The 17,424-nt window shown below is 27.2% G+C and overlaps 1 protein-coding gene across 1 annotated transcript; it reads left to right on the top strand.

Annotated features, from left to right (window-relative positions):
* The first annotated feature begins 7,519 nt into the window (after nucleotides 1-7,519).
* Nucleotides 7,520-12,196, top strand: LOC135922019 (BTB/POZ domain-containing protein 6-like). Its single transcript, XM_065456423.1, has 4 exons — nucleotides 7,520-7,609; nucleotides 7,972-8,120; nucleotides 9,814-10,024; nucleotides 11,472-12,196. The coding sequence occupies exons 1-4, from the start codon at nucleotides 7,523-7,525 to the stop codon at nucleotides 12,192-12,194; spliced, it is 1,170 nt and encodes a 389-aa protein (XP_065312495.1). The 5' UTR covers nucleotides 7,520-7,522; the 3' UTR covers nucleotides 12,195-12,196.
* Nucleotides 12,197-17,424: the final 5,228 nt, after the last annotated feature.

Genomic DNA, 17,424 nt, shown 5'->3' with positions numbered 1-17,424 from the left:
AAGTGCTTCTTAATTAAATATTTTGATCAATAAGATCAACAAAAATATTTGATTGATTTATTTTTTGAAAAAAATAAATGAAACAATCCTTTTGAAAATAAATATTTTTTTTAATTAGAAATAATCTTTAAAAACACGGAATGCATTATCGGAAATTTGGCATAATATTTATAGACTTTTAGAACGAATTATTAACCCTTAATTGCTTCTTTATTTTTAAATCAAATTATAAGCATTACTATTATAATGATTCTGATTATCGATCATAGCTTTTATGCAGGTATAAACATGTTAATTTATTTTCAGATATTAATTTGCGTATTATATACCCAGCTATATAAGTTGATACATTTTCAAGATAGTTTATTGCATTTCATATTTTATTTATGTTTTAATCTATAAGGCCTCACAAGATCACCTTAAACTTTTCTTTAGTTGTTTATGTAGCAGAGGAGGTTTTAAGAATATTCCTTCTATTTATCAATTACGATCAGCTGTTGTAAGAGATCTTTTGTTAGAGAAAATGGAAGCTTTAACTACAGATAATTGTATTAAATCGATAATACTAATCTAATTTGTGGAGATTTTTAGAAAAAGACTGACAATAACAACCAATTAATCTTTAATTCGTTAACATTTGTTCCTAATATTCCGACATTATCACTCTACCTTGAAAATGTATCAACCTATATAGCAGGATATGATATATATTATGCAAATTAATATCTGAAAAAAAGTAACATGTTATACATGCATAACAGCTATGATGGATAATCAAAATCATAAAAATAGTGATGCTTATAATTTTATAAAAAATAAAAAACAATCAGGTGTTAATAATTCCTTCTAAGAGTGTTTCAATATTATGCCAAATTTCTGAAAGTGCATTCCGTGTTTTTGAAAAATCATTGCTAATAAAAAAAAAATTTATTCTCAAAAGAATTGTATAATTTATTCTTTCTAAAGTACATCAAACAAATATTTTTGATGAACTTATTGATCATATGCTTAATCAAGAAGCACTATTCTCCCATTATCAAATTCTAATTACATTAATAATTGAACGTTATTTGCACATTCGATTTCATCATTATGGTAATAATCAAAATAAGAAAATCGAATATCAATATTCGTCAGAAATTGACCAAAACAATTTTATTTAATGGCCAATGAATAAATTGTATAGTGTGTCTGAATTAAGATTCCTTTTTTTAAATTTAATATTGTTGATTTATATCATGATCATATATTTTTAAATGTTGATATTATATTTTGTTAAGAAAATTTATTATATCTTATAAAATATTTATAAATTTTCTGTAACTTTAATTTTATAATAAAATTTATTTCATTCTTACACATTTTTAATTAGGTTATGCTTATGATTTTGTAAGAAATACATATGAGAATATGTTAAAATAAATAAATACTGATACGAACACATAATAATAAAAGCCATATTAGAAAATGAAACCAATTTTAAAAAATAAAATATTACAAACAAGGAATGATAAAAACAATAATATAATAAAACTAATTTGAAAATTAATACCAAGAGATAAGATTATATATGGGAATAGGATATCCTAATAAAAGTAAAAATATTTTAAACATTCTCAATAACTGCGATAGGGTTGCTAAATGTTAAGGTTTAATAGTTATTAAGATCTAATCATATAACTCCATAAAATATTAAATTCATAAGTTTATTTCTTTAATTATAATAAATATTATGAATAATATAAAAATCATTTTAATCATAACAAGATTTATTATTAATTATATAAAAATAATAATAATTGATAGGATATTTTTCAAGTTATTGTATTATTTTATAATAATAATATGTTGCCATAAGAAATAAAGCTTTGCTAGTTCAGATATAAATTCAGAATGTTCTATTCCATTTCCAAAATCTATACATCCATGAAACTCATTTTTATACCAATGAATAAGTCGCTGTATAGACATTTCATCAAGGCTTAAAAAAAATAATAAATAATTGTACTTGCGAACAGAGTTGTACAAAAGATCTTCTTTGAAGATTTTTGAGCGAGATCTAGCTCAAAAATTTGAGCAAGATCTTTGACGATCGTAAAATTTGAAGATATTTTATTTTTTAAAAATTTTGTGTACGACGATCTTCAAAGATCTTCATGATATTTATTTTTTTACCCCTTTATTAAAAGCCCAGATGTTTTTCAATTTTATTAATATAATATTTCTTTTATGTTTTATACCTCTCCTCCTGCCTTAATATTTCTTTTATGTTTTATACTCTCCTCCTGCCTTGATGAAAATTGAAAAACATCTGGGCTTTTAATAAAGGGGTAAAAAAATAAATATCATGAAGATCTTTGAAGATCGTTACACAAAATTTTTAAAAAATAAAAGATCTTCAAATTTTACGATTTCTAACCTAGTTTTATTTGTATTGACTCCGAATTCTTAAGAATTATAAAACATCCTACTGAGCAAAATTTTAAAACTAATTAAAATAATCCAGTTATGCAAAGCAAAGATATAAATTGGGCCAGGCACAAGTTCATAAGTAAATAAAACTATTAATTTCTTAAGTTTTTATAAATCTAAATGTAATTTATATGGAACCAACAAAATTGTGACAGTTGATATTCTTATATGGAATCTTCAATTTAGATATATATGATTGCATAAAGTAAATAAGATACCTAATAAACTTCAATAAAAATTGTTGATATTGCTATAAATTTTATAAATTAAGAAAATATTAATAAAATATAATGTTTAATTAATAAAATTGTGTCAGTAGTAAATTAAAATGATTATAAAAATAATGAACTCATGGGTATGGTGTTAATGGCGTCTGATTTCAAATGATACATGCTTAAAATGCATTTTAATGAATGAATTGTAAGTCGTATTAATATATGTCACTGGCTTAATCAAGAAGCACTATTTATCCATTATCAAATTCTTATAACATTAATAATTGAACGTTATTTACAAATTCGGTTTCATCATTATGGTGATAATCAAATCAAAATGAAAAATCTAATATCAATGCATAATGTGCCTGAATTGATGAATTTATTTAATTTTATTATTATTATATTTATCTCGACTATATATTTTTAAATAATATTATATCTTATCAAATATTATTCGATATATTTTGTGTCTGTATACTTTTAAATATTGATATTATATTTTAATGATTTTTGCTATGAATATCAATCTCTTATCTTGTGCATATTATTTCTATTTTTTATTTATTATTAATAAACATATTTTTTTGAAGCCTAATATCATCATTGAATATCATTGACAAAGTTATAGTGTCTTAAAAAAAAATATAGTTTTCATTTTATTAAATTGCCTAAAATATGAAAATATAAATAAATTTTTACAATTTAACAATAAAGATTAGTAAACTTTATTAGAGGAAATCTTTAAGCAAGAAAAATTTTTATATATGATTTAATATAATATATTCAATTCTTTTACCTAGTTTTTATATAAGCAATGATTTTGTAAAAAATGTATATGTGAAGATGATAAAATAAGTAAATATGATTATGAACACAGAATTATAAAAGCCATATTAGAAAATAAAACTAATTTAAAAAAAATAGAATATTACAAACAAGGAATGAAAAAACATATTAAAAAATAATAAAAAAACTAATTGAAAAAATATATAACAAGAAATCAAGATTATAAAGGGGAATAGAATATCTTAATAACAGTAATAATGTTTTAAATTTTTTCCATAACTGGGTAGATGCTAAATGTTAAATAGAAATAGATCCAATTAACACAACACCGAAAATATCAAATTCATAAGTATTTTTTTTCTTTAATTATAATAAATATTATGAATAATATAAAAATCATTTTAATCGCCCCTTAAGAAAATTAAACAAAATAACTAAGGTTTTATTAAATACTATATACTTATTTATAATATGCACAAAAATTGTTATATTTAGAATATATCTAAAAGCTAAACATTTAATTTATATTTGAAAAATAAAAAGAATTAATTCTACCTTTAAGATTGAAGACAATAAATTTTTATATTGAGAGGCTTAAGATTTAATCTATTCATGAAAATTTATTTAAAATTCTTAAATTACTCCTATATTTATTTTAATTATTCTTGCAAACAAAATATTTTTATATGGATGCGTTCTAATTTAATCGTCATAATTTATAAATCATCAAAACATTGTATATGTTTTTGTTACTGTATATTATAAATATTTTTGAATTTGAAAGAAATATTATTCTCACTTAAAATATTTTGGCAGCTCTTTCTGATTTAAATTTTTATAACAAATTTCTATCATATGTCATATGATCCAAGATGTGTCCAATCTCACCAAACAGACGACACGTGTCACGTTAATTTTGTGGTTAGAGAAATTTTTTTGTGACACCCGCAAATTTTAAAGTACGTATAATATTATCGAATATTTTAAAATATTATTAACTAAATAGAGATCATATAGTGTGTAATATTCTTTCCTTATATTTTGTTTTTTCTTTTAAGATTAAAATTTTATATTGTTAAATTATCTTATTCAAATTAAGGAAAATTCTTTTTAACCCTTTCAAGGCACAGAAAAAAAGTGTAGATAATTTTTTATAATAGTAAAAAATTTTATTTGTATAAATGAGATATAAAAAATTTTTTTTGAAAATGTGATATATGGATATTACTTCTTCCATCTATAACAGAAGACTTAGCAATTTTATTAAATAATAGGGAGCATTGCATTGATTGTACTATTATTAAATATTTTTAATCTTATTCTTTAAAATTATATAATTTTAACTTTGGCAAATTTAAAAATGATTAATGTCACATATAATTCTCCTGTTTCAGATATAAATATTATGAACAAGTTTTTATGAATAATCTTGATGAAAGATTAAAATTTTAGGTTTAAATGACTTATTCAAAAATTGTTTTAAACTGGAACATAATGAAACAATTAAGGTTGCCCTGCAATATATCTTATATTTTGATTTTAAATAATTGAAACTGATATCTCTTTCAAATTGAAACATAAAGATAATGAATAATGCTATGTGAAATCAATGTTGATAAATAAGTTTATAAATATTTAAAAATTATTTCAATGGTTTAAATAAGAGAATTTTAACTAAGGACTTATGTTGGCTTGCTTAGAGTATTATTATATATATATATATATAGCAGTTTCTACCATTTCAGGGGTAATTTTCATTGTCGATAAATTTATCAAGAGATGGACATAACACAACCATATCAATATAATTCTTGGGGGTGGGGGGTAATATAATTGAACTCTTTTATGCAATTTTAATATTAATAATTTCAAATATTGGTTTATTTAGTCACAATTATGAAATATAATTTATTTACCACAATTGCAATTAATCTGCCTGATGATCTCAGTTTTAACAGAATCAATATAATGTATTACTTGTCTTTTACAATATGTTTTAAATTATCTTTTTTTATGTTGCAATTTTGATTTATATTTCTTTATTTTGCAATCACTGCTATGTTGATAAAGTAGATCATATGTTATATATCCTGTATCAATAAAATAATTAAATACCTGTAGGCCCAGTGACCAGGCTTGCGTAATATTTTTATGGATAAAATACTGAGCTAGCTGTTGTTAAAAATCGGCGCAAATGGAGCGATTTTGCATAGCTATTGGTTTGGTAATATTTTTAAATGGCTCAATTTGAGTCTATTTTTAAAAATGGCTAAGCTTAATACTTTTACCCAGAAATTTATTAAGGAAGCATGAAGATTTTGTTCATATAGTTTGAACAAGTTACAGCAAGAATATAATAATGGGCATTAAATTAATCATTTAAAATTAAAGCAATTTATTTATACATTATTAATTTTTTACAAAGAACTGACCTAAATAAAAAGTTATATCTATTTTTTTCGATACATTTTGATAAATTTTTACGAAAAATAAATATTATATTATTTATACATTTTTGAGTGCAAAAAAATGTTACATTGTACTATATTTTTTTTTCCTGTGCAATTATCTATTTATTTTAATTGTATTTTGATAGTTAAATTTCTTTGTTTAAAATTTCAAAATCACAAAATTATATTTATAAATGAAAATGATGTGTTATATAAATAATTTATAAAGTAAATAGACCTGGATTGTAACTGGTTACTCTTGAAATGTAACTGTAACTTGTTACTTTTTTCAAAAAAAACATTGCCATGGTTTTAAATTATTGGAAGAACAAACAGTTAAGAAAAAAAATATAGTAAGAATTTAAAAATTCGGCTAAAATTAGAAAACCGGGTAAGACCGATTTAAAAATATTTAAAAAAAAAATTTATATCTGTTAATCAGCTGGAAAATGTTGAAATTGGTGTTGTTACGCAGCACCATTTGAGCCGATCTTTAAAAAAGTGTTAGCACATTTGCTTAGCACTCGCGATTTCGTTATTAGACGTCCAAATGTCTTAACCTTAATTTATGAAGTAACTAGACCTGCATTTTAAAAGTACTTTTGATATATAATTGTAACTTGCTACTTTTCCAAAATTATTGCAGTTTGATATTGGGAAAAACAACAGTAAAAAAAATGGTAAGAATTTAAAAATTCGCTGCCATTTTTTTCGGATGGAACCGATTTATAATATTTTTTTTAAAAAATTATATTTGTAAATCAGCTGAAAAATTGTTAAAATTAGTGTTGTTACGTCGCACGATTTGAGCCGTATTTTAAAAAAATGTTAGCACAATATTCAAAAATTTTAGCTTATGCCTCAAGATTTCGCTATTAGACCCCCAAATGTCCAAGCTTTTGTGCCATCTATGAATAAAAAAAATATTGGATTGGCTGTTTTTTTTAAAAATCTGCTCATATTGAGACGTTTAACAACACTAGTTGGAATAGAAAATCATATGAAGGGGGGGGGTAGGTTAAATGACGAAATTTTAAATCATTTTGAACCGAAAGATGATTAAAAATAAAAATCCGGCCCGGGTTTGAAAATTATTTTTTTTTAATCCATCGGGTCTCAAATTTTTGATTGGGGTCCAACTCAAGGAGCCTTTAGCACAGCTGATTTATTTATTTATAATCATATGACCTATCACATTTGACAGATCAAAAATATTTAAAAAAACCATTACTAAATATATTTTAACCGATATCTCTCAAATCTTTAATTAACCCTCCCAGTTTAGATAATAAGTTTAATTTTAAAAATATTTTGTCCACCTTCATTTAAACATTCCTTGAATTGAGCTATTGCCAAATTTTTGATATCTGCAGTGCAGCTCTTCCATTCATTCAACGACTATTCACCATTATATCTAATACGAATTATTCGTTATCCAATTCGCATTTTAACTCGACTATCGCATAGTACAGTTGGCGTAGCCGCTAGCCCGACTTTATTTTACACTTTTCGGTAACAAAACATATCTTACAACCCACCATCATAAATATTTAAATTTCAAAAAAAATATATATTTATTTAACTTAGGGTTAAACGATGGAGAATTTCAAGATAATAAATGGTCAGAGTAAATTAGGCGAAAGTTTGTACAAAAGTTCGTACATGTCCGACGTCAGATTCGAGGTTAATAAAATCTAATAAACCAACTAATGACATATAATATTACCTAGACTGAATGCATTCATTAAAAGTGTACATCAATGAAAAACAGCTGGGGACGCCATTTTGGTCCTATGTCTGAGGCAAACTTTATTAAAGAATTGCCTGAATCATCGAGATAATAAGGAAGCGAGCTATCAATTTAATACTAGTTTTTTTTAATATGAGAATAATTACTGTTTGGATTAGCAAAATGGCGGGTCCAGCTGATTTGCATTCAACGACGCTTTCTAATGCATTATGAATGATTGCATCGTCAGTCTAGGTATTATTACATGTCATTGAAACCGACACGTATATTTTAATACTTTTTTTTCCTTCTACAGGTGGACGGAAGCGTGATAAATGCTCATAAATTCATTCTGTCTTTCCAAAGCGAAATGTTTTATACCATGTTTTATGGTAGTATGGAGTTGAAGGACGATTGCATACCCATAACACATATAGGCAAGGAAGCCTTCGAAAAGATCTTGTGGTAAAATTTTACTTATATGAATCAGAGGTCCATGGTCCGGGCCTTTTTTAAATTTTTTTTAAAAAAAATATATCCGGGTCGGACCCGAAAATAAATAGGCGGGTTTAGATTGGGAATGGGAAGGGGGGTAAAAAATACACAACAAAATGTTGATATGGGTATCAAATAAAAGCTATTTGATATATCTTAACTGAAATAATAGTAGCACTCATGGTTTTAATAAGTATAACTTTGCCTGTGACGGACCGGGCCGTGCAAATGGTCCCTCCGCAGATCTCGGATTATAATTAAGGATGCACCGATATTTTTGATTCTCTTTAAAATATCAGTTATCAGCCGATATTATTTAAATTGGCCGATACGACCGATAAAATGGGTTATTATGTTCGCAGAATTACTTAAAAGGGGAAAATGGTGGGCATCATTGAGGTGTCCCAAACTATGATGGATGCGATGTATATCAGAGATCTGCAAAAGTATTTTCGGTCCTAATTTTTTTTTAAAACAAATCGGGTTCGGGCCTGGTCGGACTTATAGCAACAATCTTGGATCCCGGCTTAGAAACAATCCTCTCTTCTTTTTTTTTTCAATTCAATCAATGCTTTATAAAGACAAAAACGACTTCTAAGAATGCATTAACAGCAACTCATTCTGCGGAAATTAATTAATCAAGTCTACGTTACAAAAAAATTGAATTTATTTAAAGTATCGTTTTTATATATTTATAACAGAGACCTGCAGAGGTACCATTTGCACAACCCAGCCCGGGTTTTATTTTTTTAAAAATTTTTTTCCGCTCGGCCCGGGTTTTTATAGTTTCGGACCCGGCACGGATTTTTTTAAAATATGGCTGGGTCTGCAGGTCTCTGATTTATATTGTATATAAAATCAAAATATGCACGTGGAAGAAATTTGATCAATATCATTCATCAACCAATTTAGCTGGCATATTTAGTTTGTTGGGATCTTATCCTGATCCTGTTTAAAGCAAACAACGATACCATCGAAAATTGCTCGTATTCCCCTTGAAAATTGAAAAATCATTCTAAAGGAAATCAAGATTTTAAAGCTAATAGATGATAATACCCTAGTAGATATTTAAAATATTGGGAAGGGAATTGCCATAAATATCCCATCTTTCTAAACTTGAGTATATCTCTAGAATCTGTTTTTTTTAGTGAAGCTGATGATATTGACACTTGTTCATAGACGCAGCTGATCATAAATAAACTAGAAATTTTGGTATTTCTGAGAAGAAATTTTGGATATATTACTTTTAATTATTAAATTTTTAATATTTGTATAAAATAGATTTCTTAATTTATTTGTTTAAACTACTATATATAATAAATAAGTAAATAAATTTACAATGTTATTATATAAATAAATCATTTATTAATAAAAAAATATATATATACCAGAGACCTGCAGGCTAGTTTAAGGCCGGGGCTGGAAAGAACTCAATCAGATATGATATCGGATCTCTAATCGACCGATATCTTTTTAATATCGGATCTGATCAACCCGGCCTCCAAAATGTTGTATCGGTACCGCCCTAATTATATTTAATGAAAATGATAACCAATGGAACGTTACCTTGACTTTTCTCCTTATCCCTCCGCCTCCAATACGCCCCACGGATGTTAACTTTATATTAAATATTTTTTTTTAAAAAAAAATTATATCTCACAAGGAACATATATACAGGCGAAATCGATTTTACCGATATGGATACTTACTTACTCATAGAAATTTTGTATGGGGCTAAAATGTACATGCTGAACGAATTGAACGATAAATGCATTCGAGACATGAACAGTAAAACATATAATCCTGAAAGGGCTCTCGAGCTGTATTTGGTGTCAGAAATTTATCCGGAAATAGATATTGATAACTGCTTAGATGTATAAATATGATTATTGCATTGTAACCATTCCTTGACAAAGTTAGGGGGGAGAAATGGGCCCCATATTTTTAGGAAATCACGTGATAACAATTAAAACCGTTTATAATTTTTTTTAATTCGGTTTTTTTTGTCAATCTACATCCAAAACCGGATTTATTTTTGGTAAGCAATAATGTCAGTTTCGCCCTATGTATGACGTAATATGTATACTGCTGGATTGGCGGCTCATTGAAAGTGTACATACCTATGAGTCAGCTGTAACGCCATTTTGTGGTTTGCGCGTTGACTAATTGTCATATTTATAATTATATGAATGCACATCAATGCCATTTCATCGGCGCGCAAACCACGACGTTACAGCTGACTCTCCTATGTATAGATAATTTTTAAATGTGTTTAATGAATGAACTGTCAATCTAGCAGTTTATATATGCATCATTGATTTCATCGGTTTAACAGCTGTTCGAGTTTACAAAATTCTTTTTTTAGTGAAAGAATGTACTTAGTTTTGAAACATATTATGCATAATATTATATATAATTACGTTGACATAAATAAGTTTGTGTTAAATTAAGTTTGAAAATTATTATCAATTTGTGACCAAATTGTTGTTAAACTATTGTTATTTTTGAAAAATTTGGTTGTAGGCGTTCCAAGAAATTATTAGTTTCACTAATGCCATCAACTTAATTTCGTTCTATAAAAAAATGTGAGATAAATAAGATCCTCATTTAAAGTATAATCTCATTAAAAGAACAATTAAAATAATGATTACTTTCGGATTAGCCATGGGCCAATTAACCTATTTATATAATCCTTAATATTATGACTATGCCCTAAAATGCATCAGAACTTCATTTATGTAACATTCATATATTATTTATATGATAATTATATGCAATAAAAAAAACTATAACAGTTATTGTGAAAATTATATACTGTAAAAAACTCTACCAATGAAAATTATATACTGTAAAAAAACTCTACCAGTAGTACAACGCCATTTTATAACTCACATAATTAACCAACAAATTCTGAAACTAAAATTAATAAATTTTCAACTCCAAATTTTATTGACCAAATATATTTAAAAAAAAACAAAAAGTCATAATATTTATAAAATCTATTCCCTTTTATACTTTTTTGAGACAAAGAGATCACGAGTTTTACACGTGATTATAAAATCAGGCGACGACTATTTATAAATTTGATAAATATTAAACAAAATTAATTTTAAAAAGATAAATAATTTTAATATAATAATATGACAATTAAAATATTTTCTTCTAAAACATCTGTAAAGCACATAAGGGTAGAATTTTTTAAAACCCAGCCCTAGATTAAAGATGATTTTCTAAAAAAAAATAATTGCCAATTTCATGCCCAACCCAGATAATACTCCGCCTTCTCAGTTTATTCATTTTTCTCGATTCCTATTTTTACAGCGCCTTACATCATGTTGTAGGCTGGTATTCGATTCGAATTACTTCCTTAACTCGTCCGTCCATTTGATCCAAAAATATATCGCGCTGTTAGACGACAAGGAATGCGTACCGAAACAAATAATCTTCGAATTCCTCCTAAAATGGGCGAAAAACCAATGCGACAATAACCAAATCCCCGAAACTTCCCCGAACATGGTTTCGGTATTATCGAAAAACTGGTTTACCCCTCTCCCCTACTATATCGCGCGTTTCAGCACCCTGGACATTATCGAATTAGTCCGCGAGCGTCATTTGTTAGAGGACTCGGAGTTGATCGAGATCATTATTAGGAAAATGTCGTTTTCGTCTTCCCTCGACGCGAACCCTATAAAAGTTTACCCGAGCTGTTATTACGCCGTGAAGGAATCCAATTTCCAAATCGAGCCCCTTGATAATTTTTGCCCGCAAATATATGTGGTCGGATTTTCGATGGACTCTGCTTTTTCCGGTTTGGCCACCATAACCGTAGAGCGCGATGCCGCGACAGTTTTCAAATACGAGAAACGGGTAGATCAACTCAAGGAGCACGTGCCCGAGATTGGCGTGTATCGAACCTACCTTTACGTACTCGCTCTGAACGACGAAAACTCTTCTCGGATCGAGATAAAATGGGACCCCTTAACTGATCGAATAGTCGTAACCAGTTCTGACCTTTGTAACATTTCCCAAATATTGTACATGTGAAATGTGACTCCTTTTTAATATAAAATAATAAGAATTGTAGTTTTTTTTATAACCTTATCTTATAGCATTTATTTTTTGTTGTATGTATATATATATATATGAACGTATGTAGTTTATGAGATTACACGATTAGCAAACCATTTTATTACGTAGAAATCTATTTTATAAAGAATAATATTCGCGGCTGTATATAATAAATAAATTTTCAAAATATATAACTGTTATAATAAGACCCTGTCAAGTCAATATTAAATATTAGATTATTTTTTTAAAAAAAATTAGGATTTAATAGTGCATTAAAGATTTAAATTGTGTATTACTTGTAGAAGAAAAATAAATAGATATTCTGAATTGTGTTTTTTTTTTCAGTTAGCTTTCTTTAATTTTAAACTATTTATGTTAAGTTTCACTAATCTGAACCTTTTATTCTGCATGAGGTTCAGATATAAATTTAGGTTCTCATATTAGTGAATTATATAGGATAAAAAATATATAACTTCTTATCCTTTTATATAAGATACGCGAAATAGTGTTAGATTTTTGCAGAATGGAGGGACTTGGTCTAATAATAGTGAGATTCAATCGAATCAAATTTTTTTAAAATTTTATATAATATAGTGCATATTTTATTTGGTCAGTCTGATCGATCACGTGGGTTTATTTTATAAAACCTTTTAATAAATAATCCAACTTTATTTCCTCGAATTATAATTTACTGGTACTGGATGCATCTATGTATCAAGATGCTTCCCCCGAAATAGATTTCTCCTGCATTAATGGCACATCAAAAATATTTTTTTCTTCCTTAATTCCTAAATCATCTTCCAATCAATCCTCTTCCTTCTTTATAGTGTTATGATAAATCCTATGATAATTTCTTCTTCCGATTCTGACGATAAAATGGATTCTTATGTAAATGTGAAATAAGTTATTTTTAAATTTTTTAGTAATCAATTTTAAAATTTTTGATTAATTAAATTGAGTTTTCTTATGATATTTCTTATCCTTTTCCAATTTAGTTTCATACAGTTTGAAATTCAAAAAATAAAATGTAAGTCGCACTATCAAAACAACTTGAATTCCATTTATTCTTGAATAAAGAATGTCGCTTAAATACAATTTGTATAAATGCAAAACGACAAGCCATGAAGGAGTCCACGATGTAAAAAAATATATTCAACGGGGAAAAACATGTTTCCAATTTAAAAAATAAGGAATTATCAAATAATATCTAACCATGTTTCAAAAAAAACAATAATTTTTAATATTGCAATAGCCAACGACATTCATCTATCACACGACAAAATACTCACTTAGTTTATTAATCTTCAGATTGCGGCTATATTTATTATATCATTAGTATTCATTCTTGGTGTGAAGGGACATTTTAAGAATTGCACCTAAAATAAATGTAGATATTATATATTATATTTGTTGCACCTAATATAAATTTTTTACAATCATTACTTGTATACAATAATAATAATAATTAGAATATTCGCAAACATATGTAATTTATTTATTCCACCATGACAGTACACGAACGTGTTGCACCTCTACCCTCTAGCGTTGGAAGTTCAACAAAGATACGCCAGGTTAATTGGACCTAATTTAATTTGGGTGTAAATTAAAAAATATAATGTGAGCCTAAACGCGTACTTGTACGCGAAAAACATTTCGAAAAATGTTGCTTAATCGGCTATAGATTTAATAAAAAAGAACGGGGCAATAAGAGAGCTTATATCCCATATGGGGGGTGGATGATTTTAAGTTCAAGATCTCTGTGTAAGTGCTAGTTGATTACAAATCGGCTTTGGGAAGATGTCTGTTATTTAATTACTTTATATATTGAAGAATTAATTGATTACCTAAGAAATTGATTACCATGAAAATCAAGAATATAAATATGTCGCATCTTTTGAATTCTAAATTTTTATAGTAATTTGTCTTAGTAAGTAAAATCTCCCTAGAGATATATTTGATAATAATGTTTTTTGTTCTTTGGTTGAGCGAAAATTTCGGATGAGCTTTCATTTGAAATATCTCTCTTTGATGCGAAATAGTTTTTTGATAGATTTCTTACAGTTGTTTAGTTTAATAAATTGTTTCATATTGATATTTAATTCCATCACATCTTTTATAATTTTGTAGTACCATAGCATAGTGATTTGCATTACGTGCACTGTTTCCTTTTGCATGTGTAAAGCCATTTTTTTTAATATGCTTATTGGCGTATGATTTGACGTTTTCCAAAGATTTGCGTTTGAGATGATTCTTAGGTAGAAGATACCGTATTCGAAGGCAGTTATTTATAAAAGATTGAAGTCGTATATTTTCCGTTTGGTTTATTTCCCATATGTCCTCCCCATATAGTAATATAATATTATTGTCGAGTTGAAGATCCGAAGTCTAGTAAATATCGAGATGTCTTTTGCATACTTTCATATATGTATAAAAAGTACCTCTCGCTTTTCATTTCTTCTTTGCACTGTCTTATTATCCAGTGAGGCCAATAAGTACTTTGTTTTGTTTGTCTACTATTTTAACTGCATTATCTCCAACAGTAATATTTTGAGTGGTGGCGCGTTTGGGGAAGTAGGAATAACTGTTTAGTTGAAGTTTATCATTAGTCCAACTCTATGACTCAAGTCTCTTTGGTTTTTTCTTTTTTGAATTTTACCGTATGATATTATTCTATTTTCAAACGTATTGTCTTATTTGACCCTATATCTGCTAGATCAGCCGAACCCGGTTCTCTTTTATGACTTTATTTATTATGATATTAAACAGGAGAGGCTATAGAGTACATCCTTGTTTTACACTTTAATGATAATAATTACAGATATAATAGACAGTACAAACAACGAATCAAGATTTATACCAAGATACAACAATAATCAAAATTACAACCAATCACATAACAATAGATATCAAAACAATGATAGTAACCAAACCAACCTAGATACTCGAACAAAATTAATACCGTTAATGTGGAAGAAATAAAAGAAGACAATAATGATAAAATAGAGAAAAAGGAATATAATTCATTTAATTTGGATATAAACAATATGGATGATGATAATGATAACATGGCCAATGATATTTATAAAGTCACGGGATACCTAAATGATGTGCCAACGGTAATGCTAATAGATACTGGATGAGGATTTACGATATTACCGATTGATATCGCAAGAAAAGCGCTAACGATGAAACATGTATCATTTTAGTGCTTCATTAGGTAGAGGTTAGTGCTTCAATCACTTCTGCGGCCAAAAATTAAAAATAAAAAGTTATTTGTGAAAAAAACAAAATGAACAAATATTGATGATATGCCAAAATAAAAACTAGCAACTATATGTTCTCGCCAATATTAGGTGCTTAATATGTAAATCCGTTGTTAATTTGGTTAACTGCCTTAAAAATAAGCTTAATAAATGCTATTACGCCATGATTTAGGCATGAAATTGGTCGAATATTGGAAGCATAAACAATGATAGCTTATATCATTCTTTAATGCTTTGTTAGTAGAGATTAGTGCTTCAATCAGTTTTGTAGCCTCAATTAAATTAAATAAGTTATTTAAAAAAATAAATAAATAAAAAACAAATGGCGGCCCACCAAAACCAAAAAAAACGTAGTACATAACATCCGGTTTTCGCCATTATATAGTTACAAATCTTATCTTATCTTATCTAGCACGTTGGTCATGTACCTGCCTAAAAGAGCGAACGTGAATTATATGAAGGCATACCTTTCATATAATTATGCCGATTTACTTTCTCAAGGATACCAACAAACCTTGTACCCAGGTGAAATTAAATAAGTGAGTGGAACTAACTTAATACCGTTTTAATAGATAATTTGATTTAGTAGAGAGAAAAGAGAGAAAATATAGAATAAGAATAAATAGAAATAGAAATACTGTTTATAGTAATCCAAATACAACTGTCAAATATTAAATTAAATTAAATTAAAACTTTAAGGGTTACATTATCCATTTTACAGATAACCAATTGAATATCACGATGTTTAAATATTAACAGATATCCAATTGAATATCGTGATGTATAAATTTTATTTGTTACTATAAAATATAGAAGGTGAATCATTAAGTAGTTATTTCCGAAAACTTTGGTTAACATATGATAAAAATAGTTATACGCTAAAAAATGTTTGAGGTTAAATTTTGGCCATTGATTAAATACTTTAATCAGTTTAATAGCAGAAATTGAAATAAACAAAGTCATTCAACGTTACAAACAAAGAAATGGCGGGCACACAATACAAAAACTGGCGTAGGGATACATCTTATTTTCGCCATTTTTTTTTATGAATAATTAGTACATTCAAACTGCATAATTAGTTTGGTCGCCCGTATAAAAGTTGCAAGTAATCGAAATATTATTTTTTGATCCTTAGCCTGTCAATTGTTCCCGAAATATTATCTACCCATATTTAAATACTAAAAAAATATATCTAACAAGCTCAATAATATATATAGGTGCCCCGGGACGGGCTTGGGTAAAATTTGTGAATAAGCTTGGGCCGGGGCTTAGGAATTCTTTTAAATATTAAATATGGGCCATGTCGGGCCGCCCCCCCCCAGCCTAGACTGTGTGTGCCTCATTAAATAATCCAGTCCTATGAAGTCCGATTCACCCATCATCAAATAAAGGATAGAATTATGATTCCACCCCTCATTCTGTGCTCGTATATATTTATAATTACAAAATGATGATTTCTTTATTTCATTAAATACTTTACAATTATTTGTAAAATATTTAATTTATAATTATATATATTTATTGAGATAAAAATTTATGCTTTAGTATGGTGATTCTTGTTAAATAGTTCAATTTGATTCCAATAATTTTATCCAGAAAGATATTACGCGAGCCTGAAGAATTTGGTTCTTTAGATAGCAACACGTGTCAGGACATCTTAGCGAAATCTCAAGGCTTAGGCAATATTTATTTCTGGCTAAAAATATTGAGTTGTAGTTCTTAAAATATCAGCACGAATCGAGCACCGTTTATGAACACTACTAATGGATTGAATGAAAAGTAAATTCTATAAGAACAAAAAAATTAAAACTTTAAAGTCATAAAACTCAAATTAAACACTAGCAAAAAAGAAAAAGAATATTACAAATCATATCCTATTATCGCCTCTCTGTAATGGATCTGACTAGTGTTAAAATGGCTCGTTTTGAGCCGATTTTTTTAAA

Source organism: Gordionus sp. m RMFG-2023, chromosome 1, assembly GCF_954871325.1.
Source record: "Gordionus sp. m RMFG-2023 chromosome 1, tfGorSpeb1-WG-v2, whole genome shotgun sequence".
NCBI lineage: Eukaryota > Metazoa > Nematomorpha > Gordioida > Chordodea > Parachordodidae > Gordionus > Gordionus sp. m RMFG-2023.
The sequence above is the reverse complement of the archived record's forward strand: the minus strand, read 5'-3'. Positions and strand labels throughout refer to the sequence as shown.